The sequence below is a fragment of the Scyliorhinus canicula genome, chromosome 10, assembly GCF_902713615.1.
Source record: "Scyliorhinus canicula chromosome 10, sScyCan1.1, whole genome shotgun sequence".
Taxonomy (NCBI): Eukaryota; Metazoa; Chordata; class Chondrichthyes; order Carcharhiniformes; family Scyliorhinidae; genus Scyliorhinus; species Scyliorhinus canicula.
This window is the reverse complement of record NC_052155.1, coordinates 147224286-147245416: the sequence shown is the minus strand read 5'-3', so window position 1 is coordinate 147245416 and position 21131 is coordinate 147224286. Positions and strand designations below refer to the sequence as shown.

The window sequence follows — 21131 nt, the reverse complement described above, 5'->3', positions numbered from 1 at the left end:
TGAGCGATGTTATTGTAGAACCAAGTTGTCGGTGTATATGGAGAATGAAGTTGAAAGCTCATCTCAAGGCCAAATGTGACACCAAAGTTTAGAACAGACAACTGTTGGGAAAGGGATCGTGTAGGCAGCCAGGAAACAAAGTTCAGAGTGGGAACAGAGAACAACGGTTTCAATCTTTGCCATATTGGAGGAAATGTCTGCTCATTCGTAGCCATTCTATGATTCTACTATATGATTCTATCCTGTATTGGATGCCCGATAAGTAGTTTAATTAGGAACAGTGGAGGAGTCAAGAGAGGTGGTGATTAGCTACAGCTGGGTGTCATCAGCATACATGTGAAAAGTAATACTGCATCTCAATGATGTTGCTGAGGGGCAAAGAAAAATAAAGGAATCAAGGACAGAGTACAGGAAGAAAGGCCATTGCAAGTGACACTCAGGCGACAATTAGATAGATAAGCAAGACACTGCTGAAGAAAGGGAGAAGGTGGCTCTTAGCAGTAGGCCTTATACATTCAAAGCATTCAGAAAACACTACTAATCCATTAACATGACCCAAGGCCAATTCAGGAGGTTGCACTTTACTCAGGAACTTGTCCGAAATCTGTAGCTTCGTAGAATGAAGACACATAGACATTACAGTGCACACAGGACTGCACTGCTTGATAAAATCTCATCAGCACACATTTTTATGTCTGCTACTGGAAACTTGCAGGTGCCAACAGTAATAATTCTCTGTGCACTTCTGCAATAGTGAGATCTATGCAGCTCTATACACACTGGGGAATTATTTTATTCTCATTGCCAGAGAGGACCAGACCAACTCTGGGATTTGGCAAGACTGCAGAATTCTCCAATGTCCTGGGAGGCAAGATTATGAGTGTCTCATTTAAACTCAAGTGGTGTTCAAAAAAAGGGATTCCGTTTCCTCAATGCGCAGCTCACGTATGACCACTGACAGTACATCATGCAGGTGAATGCCTGCTATCTCGAAACCTGCCATCATGCATTTATGAGACTGTCATGCATCCTATCAAATCTTTGATGCCTGATGCAGTATGTGTACTGTCTATTTAGCGACCCTCTGATGCGATGGCTCATGTCTTCCATGAGAAACCCCCAAGACACAGCTGAGCACTTACACAATGTGAACTACTCAGCTATTGGAAGTATCAGTAGACCACTGGGTCTTCAACCAAATCCTTCACTTTGTACTTGGCAGAAAAAGTCTACAGATTTGAGGTGATCCTACACATGCTTCACAATCTGGCAATCGGGAGAAGCCAGCTGTTAACTGTGCCAGAGGGTCCAGTTCAAGAGCGAGTTGGAGGGAGGAGGGAACAAAGCAGGAGGAGAAAAGAAGGATTTTAGGTTTGCATTTGAAGGAGCTTTGCTGCCATCTAATTGAAGAACACATTTAAAAGCATAAACGCTGTCTTGCCCAACACCAGATTACTGTTATATCACAGTAGTCAGGCTTGACCTCTCATGACTGATCAATCCACCATTCCATCAACTGCACTTTATCCTTCTAACCCCCTTCTTCATGAAGGCCACAATGAAAAAAAAACAACTAATTCTATCAATACCCACTGCCATAATGAAACAGTTGTTATCTGTAGAAAAACAATGGAGAAATCACACATTTGCAAATATTAAACCAATCACCCTGGTGCTGACAAAAGGCCAACCCCAGCAGCAGATGAGATGGGTGGCTGCTGAAATTCAAGAGTGTGCGTCAGATGTCCTCCTGCAATACCCTCGAGAGGCTCTGGACTATGATGGCCCTATCTCAGACAGCAATATCTCAGCACGGGATTCAGCAATCCGAGTCAACTGGCTCCCAGGAAACTGAAACGCAACAGCAGAGTTGTGGAAGAGGGAGCAGCAATGTTGGCATCTGGAGTGAGGTCAGTAGGTTCTTGCTCCCCAATGCTTATGACAGACAATGCCTCTGGCTTTCTGTTCAGTCGGTCCCGTGATCTTGTGGAGGATAGATCTCTGGCCAGAGACGTCGTGCAAGCTCCTTTCGACAGAGGATCTCAGAGCTACTGGGACATCTGTCTGCGCTTCCATCGCAACACTTTGCCAACTCCTCTGCAGAGAGGGCAGCACGGTGGCACAGTGGTTAGCATTGCGCACCGAAGGCCCAGGTTAGATCCCGGCTCTGGGTCACTGTCCGTGTGGAGTTTGCACATTCCCCCCATGCTTGCGTGGGTTTCGCCCCCACAACCCAAAAAATGTGCAGGGTAGGTGGATTGGCCACGCTAAATTGCCCCTTAGTTAGAAAAAAATGAACTGGATACTCTATATTTATTTTTTAAAACCCCTCCTCTGCAGCAATAATAGGCCATCTTGCCCTCTGACAAGTAGGCATCTTATTCATTTAGAGAGGCTGCTGTGCACTGTACATCACGTGCTAACCTCGAAGTTATGTGTGGCGTTGGTTTCTGAGCTACTGTCTGCATTCTTCCTTTCTTTCCTTCTTTGACAGGAGGATTGGTTGGGCAGGGCAGGTCGAGTGAGATCTTGTTCTTGGGAGCTTGCAATGATAAAGCTAAAAGGCTTAGTTAGGGTGCAGCACATGTGGCCACGAAAGGAGGATGTGAATGACCAATGTGGAGCTTGAAGATTAGGGATATAGGATAGTTGTGTGAATGTAAGGAAACAGGAGTAGTTATATATCTTTTGCCAATAAGCCTCTGCTCTGCCTCTGGCCACACTGCCTCCCATGCCCCTGCTAATCATGGCCAGCAACAGGAACAGTAAACTGTATTTATATAGTGTCTTAAATACAGTAAACAGCCCAAACCTCGCTACCAAAGCATGACAAAAGAACATTTGACACAGCCACACAAGAGGACAACGGTTTGACCAAAATAAGAATTAAGGAGCAAAGAGTGGTAGAGAGTCATGAGACATTTAAGGAAGGAATTACAGAGTTTAGTGTCTTCACACCAGAAGACATGTCTGCCAAAAATGGAATGTTCAAAATCAGGAATTGGCAAGGGGCCAGATTTAGAGGGCACAGCTAGAATCATATAATTGACATTGCAGAAGGAAGCCATTCGGCCCATTGATCTGCACCGGCCCTTGGAAAGGGCACGCTAATTAAGGCCACACCTCCACCCTATCCCCATTATCCAGTCACCCTAACCTTTTTTGGACACTAAGGGCAATTTTAACATGGCCAATCTACCTAACCTGCACATCTTTGGACTGTGGATGAAACCGGAGCACCCGGAGGAAACCCATGCAGACACGGGAGAACATGCAGACTCCACACAGACGGTGACCCAAGCCGGGAATCGAATCTGGGACCCTGGAGCTGTGAAGCAACTGTGCTAACCACTGTACTACCGTGGTTGTGGCGCTGGAAGAGAATACAGAATCAGCAAGCAATGAGGGGGTTGAGGAATTTGAAGGCATGCAGATGATTTTTACAGTAAAGTTGAGGTCTTCCAAAAACTTTGAAGGCCTGCAAGGAGTGCATTGGAATAGTCAAATCTAGAGGCAAGCAAGTCATGAATGAGGCTTTCAGCAGATGTGGAGCAGTTGAACAGAGGTGGAGCAGTTAGATGATGTCACAGAGCAGGAAATTGGCTGTTTTGTAATGGTGTGGAGATGGAATTGGAAGTTCATCGCAGGGTCAAATGTGACACCAAGATTGTGAACAATTTGCTTCAGCGTCAGACAGTTGCCATGGAGTAGAACGGAGAAGGTACCCAGGGAATGAAGTTGGTTGTGGAAACTGTAGACAATGGCTGTGCTTTCCAAAAACGTAGTTGGGACAAATTTGTCCACTCCTCCATTGCACCTAACCAATCATTCTCTTCCCACAGTACCTATCCATTCAATCACAGAAGGTGCAACTTTGTCTGCTCCCTCCTCACTACTCAAGGTCCCAAACACTCCTTTCAGCTGAAGCTGCATTTCACTTGCACCTCCTTCAAATTGGACGACTGTATTCGCTGCTCCCAATGCGGTCTACTCTATGTTGAGGAGCCTAAATGCAGACTGTGAGACCGCTTTGTGGAACACCTTCGCTCAGTCTGCAAGCATGACCTCAACCTTCCTATCACTTGCCATTTCAACACACCATCATGCTCTATTGGGCTGCTGCAATGCTCTAGTGAAGCCCAACACAAACTGGAGGAACAAGACCTAAACTTCAGGTTAGGCAAATTACAGCTTTCTGGACATCGAGTTCAACAACTTAAGATTGTGAATTATCTCCCCCATCTTGACCCACTTTCTGTTTGTCTCAATACAAACATGCTACCCCTCTCCCACAAAGCCACCTGTTGCTTGTTCTTTTGTTTTGCTTTCACTGAGCACAGACCTTCGTTCTCCTACAGTATTAACACACTCTGCTATCTTACCTTTATGTCACTGTCAGCATCTCCCTTAGTCCTAATGCTACCATTAACACTCTTGTCACATGTCCATGATATCTTTGTTAATCTTTCCTCAGTTCCAATCTGTTCCTGACCTTCTATTATGCTCCACCTTCTGCACCCTCCCCCCTCCAACTATATAATTCATCACGTTTCAACACCTTTTCAGCTCTGAAGTCATTATGGACTCAAAATGCCAATTCTGTCTTTCTCTCCACAAACACAGCCAGACCTGCTGAGTTTATCCAGCATTTTTTATTTTTATTCAATTTGCCTTCCTAATTTTTTGCTGAAGCTACACACTAACTTTGTGGTTCATGTACAAGGACATTCCAGATCCCTCTGTTCCACAGATTTCTGTAATTTTGTTCCACTTTTCTATTCCTCCCACCAAGTCGACAACATTTACCCAATTTTTTTGCCCGCTCACAACCTGTCACTTTGCAGACTGTGTCCTTCTCACAACCTGCTTTCCTATCTATCTTTGTAACATCAGCAAATTTGGTTACAATGTACTCAGTCCCTTCATCCATGTCATTAATATGGAGCATACATATTTCAGTGAACAGCCATCAGCGCCATATGGATGATCCATCTTGGCCTCCTCCGGAAGTCCCTTTAGTCTTCAGCCAATTCCAGTCACTCCATGTAATATCACGAAGCGGTTGAAGACAGTGGACACTGCCAAGGCTATGGGCCCTGATAATATTCCGGCAAAAATGTTGCATCCCTAACAAAGATGCCCCAGTACAGCTACAACAGTGGCATCAACCTAGCAACATGGAAAATTGCCCAGGTATATGCTGTACACAAAAAGCAGAACAAATCTAACCCGACCAATTTCCATCCATCAGTCTACTCTTTTAAAATGATGGAAGGAGTCATCAACAGTGCAACCTGTTTAGCAATAACCTGCCCACAGGTGCACAGTTTGGATTCCGCCAGGGCCGCTCAGCTCCTGACCACATCACAGACTTGATTCAAACACGGACAAAAGAGCTGAACTTCAGACATGAAGTGAGAGTGATTGCTCTCCACAGCAAGGCAGCTTTTGACCAAGTATGGGACTGAGGAGACCTAGCAAAACTAGAGTCAATGGGTATCAGGAAGCAAACTCTCTGCTGGTTGGACTCATATCGAGTACAAAGGAACATGATTGTGGTTGTTGGAGGTCGATCATCTCAACTCCAAGACATCACTGCAGAGTTCCTCAGGGAAGTATCCTAAGCCGAACCATCTTCAGCTGCTTCATCAATGACCTTACTTCCATCATAAAGTCAGAAGTGGGAATATTAATATTTGCAGATAATTGGACAATGTTCAGCACCATTTGCGACTCCTCAGATACTGAAGCAGACTGCGTCCATATGTAGCAAGACCTGGACAACATTAAAACTTTGACGGATAAGTGGCGAGAAACATTAACATCACCTAAGTGCAAGGCAATGACCATCTCCAAAAAGCAACTATCTAACTATCTGGTTTAGCTCACTGAGCTAAATCGCTGGCTTTTAAAGCAGGCCAGCAGCACGGTTCGATTCCCGTACCAGCCTCCCCGGACAGGCGCCGGAATGTGGCGACTAGGGGCTTTTCACAGTAACTTCATTGAAGCCTACTTGTGACAATAAGCGATTTTCATTTTTCATTTCATCTCCCCTTGACATTTAATGACACCACCATCACTGAATCTCCGCTATCAACATCCTGGGGATTGCCAGTGACCACAAACTGAATTGGACTACTCATATAAATACTGTGGCTACAAGAGCAGGTCAAGAGGCTAAGAATCCTGCGGTGAGTAATACTTCCCGACTGCCCTAAGCCTATCCACAATCGACAAGGCTCTTGCCAGGATTGTGATGGAATACTCTCCCCTTACCTGGATGAATGCAGTTCCAACAACACTCAAGAAGCTCGACACCATCCAGAACAAAGTATCCTCTTTATTGGCATCCCTTCCACAAACATTCACTCCCTTCACCACCGACACACAGTAACAGCAGTGTGTGCCATTTACAAGATGCATGCAGAAACTCATCAAGGCTGCAGAGAGATTACTATACAAATATACGAATACTACCAAAGGTCAAAGGCAGCAGATACATGTGAACACTACTACCTGGAGAATCCCCCCTAAGTCACTCACCATCCTGACTTGAAAATATACTGCTGTTTCTTCACTGTCAGTTCGGCAAAAACCTGCAATTCCCTCCCTAAAAGCACAATGGGTATATCAACACCACATGGGATGCAGTGGTTCAAGAAGGCAGCTCACCCTCACCTTCTCAACGGTAATTAGGGGCAGGCAATGAATGCTGGGCTAGCCAGCGAGGCCACGTCCCTCAAATGAGTTTTAAAAGAAGCTTTCAGCGCTGATCTTCTGGCACTCCACTAAGTTACATTGCCAACCTGAAAATGACCCATTTACCTTGACCTTGTTTCCTGCTCATTAGCCAATCCTCTATCCATAGTGACATATTACCCCCAACAACATTTGTACCACCGCACTGAGTGCCTTTTCGAAATCCAAATGCATTAGATCTACTGGTCATTCTTTGGGAGGTGACAACACATTTAAGACTTTGAAGGAAAGAAAAGTTATTGATAGCACTATAGTTTTCGAGGGCAGAGATGCACATGAAAATTTGTGGGCTGCACGCGAGCACACGTGGCTAGCACTGTGGCTTCACAGCGCCAGGGTCCCAGGTTCGATTCTCTGCTGGGTCACTGTCTGTGTGGAGTCTGCACGTTCTCCCAGTGTCTGTGTGAGTTTCCTCCAGGTGCTCTGATTTCCTCCCACAGTCCAAAGACGTGCAGCTTAGGTGGATCGGCCATGCTAAATTGCCCTTTGTGTCCAAAAATGTTTGGAGGGGGTTATTGGGATAGGGTGGAAGTGAGGGCTTAAGTGGGTCAATGCAGACTCAATGGGCCGAATGGCCTCCTTCTGCACTGTATGTTTTATGCATGTCTGTAAAAATAGTGGCACCCAGAAGCCCCAAAGTTATATGCTTTATCCAGACTTTCAAAGAACAAAGAACAATACAGCACATGAACAGGCTCTTCGGCCCTCCAAGCCTGCACCGGTCATGACACCAACCTTTGCCAAAACTCTCAGCATTGTCTTGTGCTGTATCCATCTATACCCATCCTATCCATGTGTTTGTCAAGATGCCTTTTGAACGCCGTTAATGTATCTGCTTCCACAACCTCCCCTGTCAACGTGTTCCAGGCGCTCACAACCCTCTGCGTAAAATGTCTGCCTTGCACATCTCCTCCAAACTTTGCCTCATGGACCTTAAACCTATGCCCCCTGGTGACTGACCCCCCCACCCTGGGAAAGAGTGCCTATCCAGTCACTCTATCCATGCCCCTCATAATCTTGTAGACCACTATCAGGTCACCCCTCAACCTCCGTTTTTCTGATGAAAACAGTCCGAGTCGATCCAGCCTCTCCACACAGCCAACACCCCCAGACCAGGCTACATCCTGGTAAACCTCCTTTGCACCCTCCCCAAAGCCTCCACATCCTTCTGGTCATGTGGCAACCAGAATTGTGCACACTATTCCAAGTGCGGCCTTACCAAGGTTCTTTACAACTGTAGCATGACTTGCCAGTTTTTATACTCGATGCCCTGCCCAATGAAGGCAAGCATTCCGTATGCTTTCTCGACTACCTTGTCCGCTTGCGTTGCCATCTTCAAAGATCTGTGGACCTGCACAACCTGATCTCTCTTTCTATATTCCCAAGAGTTTTGCCATTTACGGTATATATCCCGTATATATGTTAGACCAACTAAAATGCATTACCTCACATTTGTCTGGATTAAACTCCATTTGCCATTTCTCTACCCAAGTCTCCAACCAATCTATATCTTACTGTATATTCTGACAATCCTCAACAATATCTGCCACTGCACCAACCTTGGTGAAATCGGCAAACTTACTAATCAGACCAGCTACATTTTCCTCCAAATCATTTATGTATAGTACAAACAACAGAGGCCCCTGCACAGATCCCTGAGGAACACCACTAGTCACAACCATCCATTCAGAAAAACACTCTTCAACCCCTATCCTTTACCTTCTCTGACCGAGCTAGTTCTGTATCTATCTTACCACCTCAGCTCTGATCCCGTGTGACTTCTCCTTTTGTACCAGTCTGCCATGAGGCACCTTGTCAAAGGCTTTACTGAAGTCCATGTCAACTACATCCACCAGCCTCCCCATATAAATCATCTTGTCACCGCCTCATAAAACTCGATCAAGTTACTGAGACACGACCTCCCCTTCACAAAGCCATTCTGTCTATTGCTTATGAGTCCATTTGTTTCCAAATGGGTATAAATCCTGTCCCTGAGAATTCTTGCCAATAATTTACATTGTCGGACACTGGTGCAACACAAATGTAAATTGCCACTTCTCAGCCCAAGCCTGAATCTTGTCCTAGTCTTGCTACATGTAGACACGGTCTGCATCAGGGTCTGAGAAGTCAGGAATAGTGCTGAATATTGCACAATGAACATCCCTGCTCCTGACCTTTCGATGGAGAAAAGGCAGTCACTCTCGCCTCACCTCAAGTTGAGTTCTTTTGTCCATATTTGAATCAAGGCTAAAATTAGGTCAGAAGCTGAGTGGCCCTGGCAGAATCCAAACTGAACACCAGTGAGTAAGCTATTAGAACATACAGTGCAGAAGGAGGCCATTCGGCCCATCGAGTCTGCGCTGACCCACTTAAGCCCTCACTTCCACCCTATCCCCGTAACCCAATAACCGCTCCTAACCTTTTTGGACACTAAGGGCAATTTCGCATGACCAATCCACCTAACCTGCACGTCTTTGGACTGCGGGAGGAAACTGGTGCACCCGGAGGAAACCCACACAGACACGGGGAGAACGTGCAGACTCAGCACAGACAGTGACCCAGCGGGGAATCGAACCTGGGACCCTGGCGCTGTGAAGCCACAGTGTTATCCACTTGTGCTACCGTGCTGCCCACTCAGCTGCTTATTGCTGAGTAAGTACTGCTTAGAACACCTTCCATCACTTTACAAACTGAGGGAGATCAAAATTGGCCTGATGGAATGCTAATTTGCTGGGTTGGATTTCTCCTGCTTTTTGTAGACAACATATACCTGGGGAATTTTCCACATTGCCAGGTAGATGCCAGTGTTTGAACTGTACTGGGACAGTTTGGCTACAGATGCAGTTAGTTCTGGAGAAAAGTAGGGCAGGGTGTTGGGAACCAGAATGTCAGCTTAGAAGGAGTAATAACTGAAGGGGAAATAGAGAACCAAAATAAGAGAACAAGATCACCCTCAGGCAGAGCAAAAAAGGTGACAAGTATGAGAAGGGAGGTGGTCAATGTAGGATTGAGGGTGTTGTATCGAAATTTGCTGTGTACGGAACAAGGTAAATAAGCCGTTACGATGTTGTGGGCATCACAGATGTGGCTGCAAGGGGATCAGGACTGGGATCTAAATATCCAAGGATATGTGTCCGATCAAAAGGACAGGCAGATGGGCAAAGGGGCGGGTTGCATTGTCAGTAAGGAATTAAGTCAAATCGACAGCAAGGAGCGATATAGGATCAGAAGGCATAGAAATCTCTTTGGGTAGAGTTGAGGAATCGCAAAGGTAAAAAGAGCTGAAGGGAGTTATGTACAGACCCCCTAGCAGTAGTCAGGATGTGGGGCAGAAAATAAATCAGGAGATAGAAAAGGCATGTAAATTATAATCATCATGGGGACTTCAATATGCAGTGGACTGGGAAAATCAGATTGGTAGTGGTTCCCAAGAAACGGAATTTGTGGGATGTCTAAGAGATGTTTTTTTGGAGTAGCTTGTGACAGAGGCTACTAGGGAGCAGGGAATTCTGGATTTGGTGATGTGTAATGAGGCACGCTTGATTAGGGAACTTAAGGTGAAGGAACCCTTAGGGAGCAGTGACCACACAATGATAGAATTTACCCTGCAGTTTGAGAGGGAGAAACTGGAATCAGATGCAACGGTGTTAAAGATAAATAAGGGTAACTACAAAGACACGAGGGAGGAGCTGGCCAGAGTTGATTGGAAGAGGAGCCTAGCAGGGAAGACAGTGGAACAGGAGATTTTGGGGGCTATTCGCGATGCACAACAGAAATTCATCCCAAGGAGGAGGAAACATGCTAAGGGGAGGACAAGGCATCCACGGCTGATGAGGGAAGTCAAGGACAGCATAAAAGCAAAAGAAAAAGCATACAAAGTGGCGTGAATTAGTGGGAACCCAGAGGATTTGGAAGCCTTTAAAAGCGAGCAGAGGACAACTAAAAAAGCAATAAGTGGGGAGAAGATGAAAGATGAGTGCAAGCTGACTGGTAATATAAAGGAAGATAGGAAGAGTTTTTTTCAATATATATAAGATAAGAGAGAGGCAAAAATGGTCATTTCACCACTGGAAAATGTGGTTGGAGAAGTAATAATAGGAAACAAAGAAATAGCAGAGGAAATGAATAGTTTATAATACTATGAATACTTAAGTAATGAATACTTTATGGTGGAAGACACCAGTGGGATGCCAGGGCTCCAGGAGAATCAGGGGCAGAGGTGAGTGCAGTGACCATCACTGAGGAGAAGGTTCTGGGGAAACTGAAAGGTCTGAAGGTGGATAAATCACCTGGACTGGATAGACTACACCCCAGAGTTCTAAAAGAGATAGCAGAGGAGATTGAGGAGGCATTGGTGCTGATCTTTCAGGAATCACTGGAGGCTGGAAGGGTCCCGGAGGACTGGAAAGTGGCTAATGTAACACCACTATTTAAAAAGGGAGGGAGGCAGAAGACGGTAAATTATAGGCCCGTTAGGCTGACGTCGGTCATTGGTAAGATTAGAGTCCATTATTAAAGATGAGATCGCGGAGTACTTGGAAAATAGAACATACAGTGCAGAAGGAGGCCATTCGGCCCATCGAGTCTGCACCGACCCACTTAAGCCCTCACTTCCACCCTATCCCCATAACCCAACCTAAGCTTTTTGGACACTAAGGGCAATTTATCATGGCCAATCCACCTTACCCGCATGTCTTTGGACTGTAGGAGGAAACCGGAGTACCCGGAGGAAACCCACGCACACACGGGGAGAACGTGCAGACTCCGCAGACAGTGACCCAGCAGGGAATCGAACCTGGGACCCTGGAGCGGTGAAGCCACAGTGATAGCCACGTGTGCTACCATGATGCCCCTGATAAAGTGTATGATAAAATAGGACTGAATCAGCATGGCTTAGTCAAGGGGAGGTCACGTCTGACAAAATTGTTAGAATCTTTGAGGAGGTAACAAGGAAATTAGACAAAGGAGAACCAGTGGACGTGATTTATTTCAGTTTCCAGAAGGCCTTTGACAAGGTGTCACATTGGTGACTGTCAAATAAGCTAAGAGCCCATGGTGTTAAGGGCAAGATCCTGGCATGGATAGTGGATTGGCTGACTGTCAGAAGGCAGAGAATGGGGATAAAGGGGTCTTTTTAAGGATGTCAGCCGGTGACTAGTGGTGTACCTCAGGGGTCGGTAATGTAGATTTCACAATCTACATTAATGATCTGGAAGAGCACTGGTGCTAATTTTGCAGATGATACAAAGATCTGTAGAGGGACATGTAGCATTGAGGAAGCAGGCGGGCTGCAGAAGGACTTGGACAAGCTAGGAGAGTGAGCAGGTGGTATACAATGTGGAAAAGTGTACGGTTATGCATTTTGGAAGGAGAAATGGAGGCATAGACTATTTTCTAAATGGGGAAATGATTAGGAAATCAGAAGCACAAAGGGACTTGGGAGTCCTTGTTCACGATTCTCTTAACGTTGAAGTGCAGGTTCAGTCGTCAGTTAGGAAGGGAAATGCAATGTTAACATTCATGTCAAGAGGGCTAGAATACAAGACATGGGATGTACTTCTGAGGCTGTATCAGGCTCTGGTCAGACCCCATTTGGAGTATTGTGAGCAGTTTTGGGCCCCGTATCGAAGGAAGGTCCTGCTGGCCTTGGAAAGGGTCCAGAGGAGTTTCACAAGAATGATCCCTGGAATGAAGAGCTTGTCGTATAAGGAACGGCTGAGGACTCTGGGTCTGTACTCATTTTTTTTTTTTTTTTTATAAATTTAGAATATCCAATTCATTTTTTCCAATTAATGGGCAATTTTAACATGGCCAATCCACCTACCCTGCACATCTTTGGGTTGTGGGGGTGAAACCCACGCAGACACGGGGAGAATGTGCAAACTCCTCACAGACAGTGACCCAGGGCCGGGATTCGAACCCGGGTCCTCAGCGCCGTAGGCAGCAATGCTAACCACTGTGCCACCGTGCCGCCCCTGGGTCTGTACTCATTGGAGTTTGGAACGATGAGGGGCTGGGATCTTATTGAAACTTGCAGCACACTGCGAAGACTGGATAGACTGGACGTGGAGAGGATGTTTCCACTTGTAGGAAAAACAAGAACCAGAGGACACAATCTCAGACGAAAGGGACGATCCTTTAAAACAGAGATGAGGAAGAATTTCTTCAGCCAGAACGTGGTGAACCTATGGAACTCTTTGCCGCAGAAGGCTGTGGAGGCTAAGTTACTGAGTGTCTTTAAGACAGAGATAGATATGTTCTTGATCAATAAGGGGATCAGGGGTTATGGAGAGAAGCCATGATTGAATGGCGGAGCAGACGCGATGGACCGAGTGGCCTAATTTTGCTCCTATGTCTTATGGTCTTAAGTCTTCAGCACTGTTGCCAGAATGTTGTCAGTGCCACAGGCTTTGCAGTATCCAGTGCCTTCAGCTGTTTGTTGATATCACGTGGAATGAATTGAATTGGTTGAAGACTGGAATCAGTTATGCTAAGGATGTGAGGAAGAGGCCAAGCATTTGCAATTTTTAAATCGTTCCACCATTGGTGGCATGCCTTCAGCTGCCTAGGATCAGAGCTTTGTAATTCCCTCCTTAAAACTTTCTTTCCTCTTTTAAGATATTTCTTAAAACTTAACCCTCTAACCAAGCTTTTGGTAGCTGCCTTAAAATGGCCATGCTTGGCTTGGTGTCAGATTGTTCCATAATGCTGCTGTGGAGTGTCTTGGGACATGTTATGTTTTTTTTAAAATTTAGATTAGCCAATTATTTTTTCCAATTAAGGGGCAATTTAGCGTGGCCAATCCACCTACTCTGCACATTTTTGGGTTGTGGGGGCGAAACCCACGCAGACACGGGGAGAATGTGCAAACTCCACACGGACAGTGACCCAGAGCCGGGATCGAACCTGGGACCTCAGCGCCGTGAGGCGGTTGTGCTAACCACTAGGCCACCGTGCTGCCCGACATGTTATGTTAAAGACACTGTCTAATTATTGTTTGTTGATACTACGTATAACAGAGGTAATGCTGCACTGAAGTACTGTATTTTGATGACATTAAACCTATATTAACTTTGCTCTCAGATGAATGCAAATACTTCTATTAAACAAGCAATTCCACTTTCATATACACATTGCCCATCTTTACTTACCAACGTTTCCAGATTGCTTCTTTGAAGTATCTTCCAGTAAACTAACAGCAGATTTTACGTTCATTGGCTGAGTCACTGAATAATTTCACTGCCCTTGTTTGAAGATTGGTGTTCGCATTACTTCCCAATCCTCAACTTTTAACCAGATTGCAATTAATTTCCTCAGGCGAGTGCTAAGGGTGTGGCCAGGAACCGAAACTAGTTCTTCAAGTACCCTTGTATGAAGTTTATCTCGGTCTTGTACCTTGCTGTCCATGTACTTCCTTTATTTAATTTAGTACTTCCTTAGTTCTTTGCATTACCTCATCCAAAACTACAGTCATACTCAGGAGACTATCCAGGGAGCATAGCAAACACATGAGAATAATTGCTCCAGGATACGTGCTATTCCTGGGTCATTTATTAAGCCACCTTTGGCATCTTTCATCTGGCTAATATTTATACAAAAGCTTGACATTTCATTTAAAATTTTCTGTTAACCAATACTTCTTCAATTTAACTTCGCTCACCAGTTTCTTTGACTCCTTGACGTCCTATTCACCTACTCCCATCATGCTAGCCACAGTCTGATGACTCTTTGTCAAAGCTTTGACAAAGAGTCATCAGACTCGAAACGTTAGCTCTTTTCTCTCCCTACAGATGCTGCCAGACTTGCTGAGATTTTCCAGCATTTTCCCTTTCGTTTCAGATTCCAGCATCCGCAGTAATTTGCTTCCATGCTATCCACAGTATTATACGTGAGAAACAAAATCCTTTTTTGCCCTTTTCCTCAAGTAACTTCCATCGTCACTTACATGGGATTCAGTTATTTTTATATATAAATTTAAAGGACCCAATTCATTTTTTCCAATTAAGGGGCAATTTAGCATGGCCAATCCACCTAACCTGCACATCTTTGGGTTGTGGGGGTGAAACCCACGCAGACACGGGGACAATGTGCAAACTCGACACGGACAGTGACCCAGAGCCGGGATCGAACCTGGGACCTCGGCGCTGTGAGATAGCAGGGCTAATTCACTGTGCCACCGTGCTGCCCTGGGATTCAGTTCTTGACCCACAACTGTTCATTATTCACATTAATGAACTGGAGGAAGGAACGGAATGTACGGTTTTCAAATTTGCGGCTCATGTGAAAAGGTTCAGCACCTCTGTTCTACCCTTCCACCTCCTACCAGGATGGTATGAAAGCTCTCCACTTTTTCATTGGGAGAAGCCACTTGGTTGAACTTATTTTCTCACTGAACAATCTGGTCTCATTTCCAACTTTGTCCAACCCTTTTCCCGCACTGCTGCTGCACTCACCCCTTCCTCCCAGAACTGTGATTGGGTTCCTCTTGTCATCAGCCTCCACCCTATCAGCCTCCACCCTATCAGCCTCCACATGCAAGGATCACCCTCCTCCATTTCTGCCATCTCCAGCATGATGCCACCACCAAACACATCTTCCCCTCCCCTTTCAGCATTCTGAAGGGACCAATAACATACAGCAAGAACCTGGTCTGCACCTCTGTCGCCTCAAAGACTTTGTCCACTTATCGCAGCACATTCCCATGCAATCACAATAGGTCTAACACCTGCACTTTTACCTCCTCGCTCTGCCGCTGTGCAAAGCCTCAAATACAAAAAGCACAGGTTTGGGAAAATGGGAGAAATGCAAACAACACCACAGGATGTGAAAAACAAGATACAAAAAGAAACTTGCATTCAGTCACAATCACCACAAAGTCGTTCACAATTATATCAGGAAAAAATGCAGAGTCAGGAGTAATGTGGACCCACTGAAAACTGATCATGGTATTATTATGCAAATAAAGCAATGGCAGACATATGGACTAACTTTTCATTGGCATTTACAGGAAAGAGAAAAGTTAGCATTCTGGATATCCCAAAGAAACTGCAAATCAAACAGGAAGTGGGACTCACCAAAATAAATGTAACAAAGTAACAGGAATGAAGAAAATAACTGCACAAAAGTGTGACAAATCTCCAGGATCAGAAATTGTCCATGTCAGGATTTCAAAGGAAGCAGGTGAGAACATTTCACATGCCCTAACTATAATCTTCCCAAGTTCTATCCATTCAGAAATGTTCCCTTAAGAGTGGGAAACTGCTCTATTTAAGAAACCAAGGAATTTACAGACTAATAGCCTCACATCCATTGTCAGGAAGTTACCAGAATCTATTTTTAAGAATAGGCTAACTCAGTACCTTGCAATTTTTCAGCTGCCATAAAGAGCTAGCATGGATTTGTAATGGACAGGTCATGTCTGACAAATCTGGGGTGGTTGAATATTTTGAAGAGGTGACTAAAATAGTGGGCAAAAATAGTGTCTATAGATGCTATCCGTATCCAGAAGGCACTTGGTCAATTCTCCTAACAGGCTGTTTGTTCAAGTTGAAGCTCCTGGAACCAAAGGCAAATTACTGACCTGGTCAAAAAATTGAAAGAGTGGCAGAAGAACAGGAATAATGAGGAGGTACTCTTAAGTATCAGGACAAGATGAGCAGTGTCCTGCACAGATCTGTTTGGGTCCCTCAAGTATTCATCAGATTTACTGACACCTTAAGTAATGGGTTGGAAAGTTACATAACCAAATTGCGAATGACACAAAGATAGGTAGCTTTGTAATCAGTGAAGCTAACATTACAAAGGTGTTGATAAACTAGGTAAATGGGCAGAATTCTGGCGCATAGGTTTTAACACAGACAATTGTGAGGTCAGACATTTTGGACTTAAAATGCATTGAGCAGATTAGTTCCAAAATGATAAAAAGCTGGAAACAGTGTAGGTTTAAAGACACTTGGCAGTTCCTTTACATAGATTAAAACATCATGGATGCTGACTGAAAATAACCATAAAGAATCAGTGGAGTGCTTAGACTATATTACAAGAGGACTAAAGTATAAGTGGTTAAAAGTTATGCTATAACTACACAAAGCCCGAATTAAACCACACCTGGAAATCACACCTTAGGGAGGATATACTGGCCTTGGAGGGAATGCTACATACATTTAGCAGAACAATAACCGACTCCAAGGACGAAATTGTGAGTGATTACACAAAGTAAGGTTACACTGCCTGAAATTTAGCACATTAAGGGATGATTGAGTCAAAATTTACAAATTATTAAGGGAAACAGATAAAATAGAAACTACTGGTTGGCGAGTTTGGGACTGGGGTGCATAGTCTAAAAATCAGACCTTAAGTAAGGAAACAAAAAGTGCATTAGCAGTTTGAAACTTATTTGCATTTTTCATTTAACTGCATTTTAATCTTTGTATTTGTATTTTAGTTAATAATTTTATCACTTTTCAGAAACTTTCAGCGGTTATTTAAAATAAATGAGCCTTTATCTTGTTCTAGACTAAAGCTCATCTGTTAGCCATTTTGAAATTGAATCATTCATAAATTAAAACTACAAACAAAAATTCAGTTCACATACTTAGTTTTTTTTTACAAGGTTGTGATACTAATTCTATGCTGAATGTCTACCTTGAGGAACAATTCCTTCAGCCTTCAATGGAGCTGACAATATTCTGAATGGAATACGAAGATCAGCATAATTTCATATCACTTACCCGAGAAAAAGATTCAGTCTTCTCATCCAACTGTAAGAAAACAAAAATCAAGTTAAACATGAAGAACAAAAGACTAATAATGGCCTTATATCAAGTTAACCATGCCAAACTTAACTTTTGAAAATAATCCCAGCATCCCTGACCTACCAATCATGGAAGCAATTACTTCAGAAAAAATACAAAGTTAACATTTATGTAAACTGAAGAGCCAGATTACTTCTTCACAGAAGTATCTGATCATCTAATGCAATGGATAATCAACAACATAATTTTGGAATTGTGCAGAATGAAATGTAGTACGCCAATTGAACGCTATTTAAGAATTTAATTTGTTTGTATCTGACTGTGGTCCTGCTTTCACTTTTGTCATCATCCCAAGTGTACTGCAACAAGTCTTTCAATCTTACAAACACTTTGACATTCATTAAATGTTGTAGTTTTACCATAAGCTTATGTAAATCAGAAAATTAATTTGAAAAGGACCTATTGCCCTTGACAGGTTCTAATTACATACTACTTTGCAGTTGGCATTTAAAAGTCATGCTCCGTGTTTATACTGCTTCAAAGTTACTGTCCCATGGCTTAGGTGTAGTTCTCCCATAGCCAGCAACCATATCAAGTCTGTCATATTTTTTCTGTCAGAACACAGTAAGACCCATTCCCAAGTGGGATACCCCAATCTCATCATTGCGGTCATTAACTGTAGCAGCACAATTTGGTGGCAATATCATAGCATTCCATAGTATCGCATTGCGCATGAACTCATTAATTATTTTCATAGAATAATTACAGCACAGAATCGCAGAATCCTTTTGGATCAGGAAGCCATTTGGCCCATCATGTCTGTGCAGGTCTCTAAACTAACAATTCATTCGTGCCTTCTCCCCAAAGCCCTGCACGTTCTTCCTTTTCAGATAACAACACAATTCCCTATTGAATTCCTTGGTTGGCCCAGCCTCCGCCACAGTATCAGGCAGTGCATTCCAGATCTTGCCCGCATCGCGCGCAAGTGTTTCTCATGGCTCCATTGCTTCTTTTGTTAATTCCTTAAATTAGTGCCCTTTCGTTCTCGATCCTTCCACCAGTGGGAACAGTTTCTCCCTATCGACTCTGTCCAGGCCTTTCATGATTTTGAATACCTCTATCAAACATCCTGTCAGCTTTCTCTTCTCCAAGAAAACTGTCTCTTCTCATATCTATTAGGTTTGCAAAATGCATGGTATTTAAATTTTAATTATGTTCTTCACGTTGCATAAAAAAACCTCTGACTCAGGAATTCCTCCCCATCTTCATTCTTCACACTGACTATCCCAATCGATATTGGAATAATTCATGTCCCCTGTTACCACCAGTAAAGAATTGGATCTGTCCTGTTTTTTGTGTACAGGACATACCTGGGCAACTTCCACATTGCTGGGTAGATTGCAGTGTTGCAGCTGTACTAGAACAACTTGGCTGGGGGCACAGCTTGTTCTGGAACACAAGTCTTCAGCACTATTGTCAGAATGTTGTCAGGGCAGCATCCAGTGACTTCAGCCATTTTTTGGTATCAAATGGAGTAAATCAACTTATCTGAAGACTGGCATCTGTGATGGTGGGGACCAAAGGAGGAGGCCAAGATGAATCATCCACTTGACACTTATGGCTGATGATGGCTGCAAATGCTCAACCTTATCTTTTGCATTGTGTTGGACGCCCCTATCATTGAGGAATGGGATATTTCTGGAGCCTCCTTTTCCCATTAGTTGGTTTAATTGTCCCCCACTATTCATGAATAAATGTGGCAAGACTGCAGATTTGATCCTTTGCTTGTGTAACTGTTTAGCTCTGTCCATCATGTGCCACTTCCACAGTTTGCCATGTAAGCGTGTTGCAGCTTTACTGGGTTGTTACATTTTTAGTTATCGCTGGTGCTGCTCCTGGCCTTCCCTCTTGCACTCTTAACTGAACCATGCTTATCCTCCAGTTTCACGGTAACAGTACAGTGGAAATATGTTGGTCCATGAATTTGCAGATTGTGGTCGAATATTGCTGCTGCTGTTGGTCCACAGCTTTTCATGGAGGCCCTATTTTTAGTTGCTAGATGTGTTTGAAATCTGTCCTGTTTAGCAATATGATAGACTTTGTAGCTACAACTGAGCGGTTTGCTAGGCCATCTCAGAGGGCAGTTAAGAGTCAACCACAGTGTTACGGGTCTGGAGTCACACGCAGACCAGGCAAGGGTGACAGATTTTCTTACCTAAAGGGCACCAGATGGTTATTTATGACAATTGACATTGATTTCATGGTCAAGACTGGCTTTTAGTTCCTGTTTTCAATAGTTCAATTTAAATTCCAACATGGTGAGATTTGAACATATGTCCCCAGGGGATTAGCCTGGGCCGTTGGATTACTCGTCCAATTAAATTACCACTATGCCACCACCTCCTGCAAAATACATATAAGTATAGCTAGGTCCACTCTTGGTGAGGTTTGCGTTAGTCAAAAATTTTTGTTCAGAAAGCAAAACAGAGAAAACATTTAATTCCAAAAAGATAGAATGGTTCCTAGTTTTTTTAAAAAGCTACCCAACATATTTGGATGGCGCTGGTCTGCATCTAAAAAGCTATAATTTCTAAGTGCTCACACAATATGACATTTCATTAAACAAAACGAGAGAGGAGGAAGGTCAGTGAACAATTCAATCCAGGCCTTCCTGCGGCATTACATGCATTGAGTTTTCTTGACACCTTAAACTAACTTGATGATGACCTGGAGCAGTGCATGACCGCAGGATACTCAAATAAGTGATAATAAAAAAATGGAAAAAACACACTTCAAAAAAAGGGAGTCTGATCCGAACTGAAAATAAAAAAACTTCCCCGTGTTCTAAATGCTGAAGTATACTCTGAACACATGACAAATGACGGACTGCACTGAGGCCTTACTGATACACTGGATTAAGCACTAACACGTGGTGCAGTTGATATCGTAATTACACCTAGTAATTACACCTTCAATCAACATAATAAGATTATCTGGTTAGTCATTGTTGTTTGAGAGAGCTTGTTGTGCACCAAAAGGCTGACACATTTTCTACATCATTGCAATGACTACACTTTAGAACTAGTTAATTCACTGTCAAGCGCCTTAATGTCCGAAGGTCATGAGAGAGACCAGATCAAAGCAAGCCTTGTTATTATTTTACAAGGCACTTTCCCTAATACCACAACCCCACCTTCCCCAGACTCAGCCCATTTTTATAAACTAAATTATACTTTGATCTTCCTTCAACATTCAAGTACCAGGTATGAAAACATAGAAACTGCTCTCCATTCAAACAAAATACTACGTTAGTTTTTGAACTGGGCTTTAAGGATACTTTAATCTTATTTTTAAACAAGGTATTAATGGGCAACACGGTAGCACAAGTGCTACCGTAGCTTCACACCGCCAGGGTCCCAGGTTCGATTCCCGGCTTGGGTCACTGTCTGTGTGAAGTCTGCATATTCTCCCCGTGTCTGCGTGGGTTTCCTCCGGGTGCTCCGGTTTCCTCCCACAGTCCAAAGACGTGCAGGTTAGGTGGATTGCCCATGCTAAATTGCCATTAGTGACCATAAGGGTTAGGAGGGGTTATTGGGTTACGAGGATAGGGTGGAAGTG

At 43.9% G+C, this 21131-nt stretch overlaps 1 protein-coding gene across 10 annotated transcripts in view; it reads right to left on the bottom strand.

The window, feature by feature from the left end:
* Positions 1-21131, bottom strand: part of lrrfip2 (leucine rich repeat (in FLII) interacting protein 2) — a 261526-nt gene that overhangs the window by 61694 nt on the left and 178701 nt on the right. For all 10 annotated transcript variants that reach the window (XM_038809832.1, XM_038809829.1, XM_038809830.1 and 7 more), the window contains one exon: positions 17490-17519. In XM_038809832.1, coding sequence (XP_038665760.1) covers positions 17490-17519 — 30 coding nt within the window. The remainder of the gene's footprint in view (positions 1-17489; positions 17520-21131) is intronic.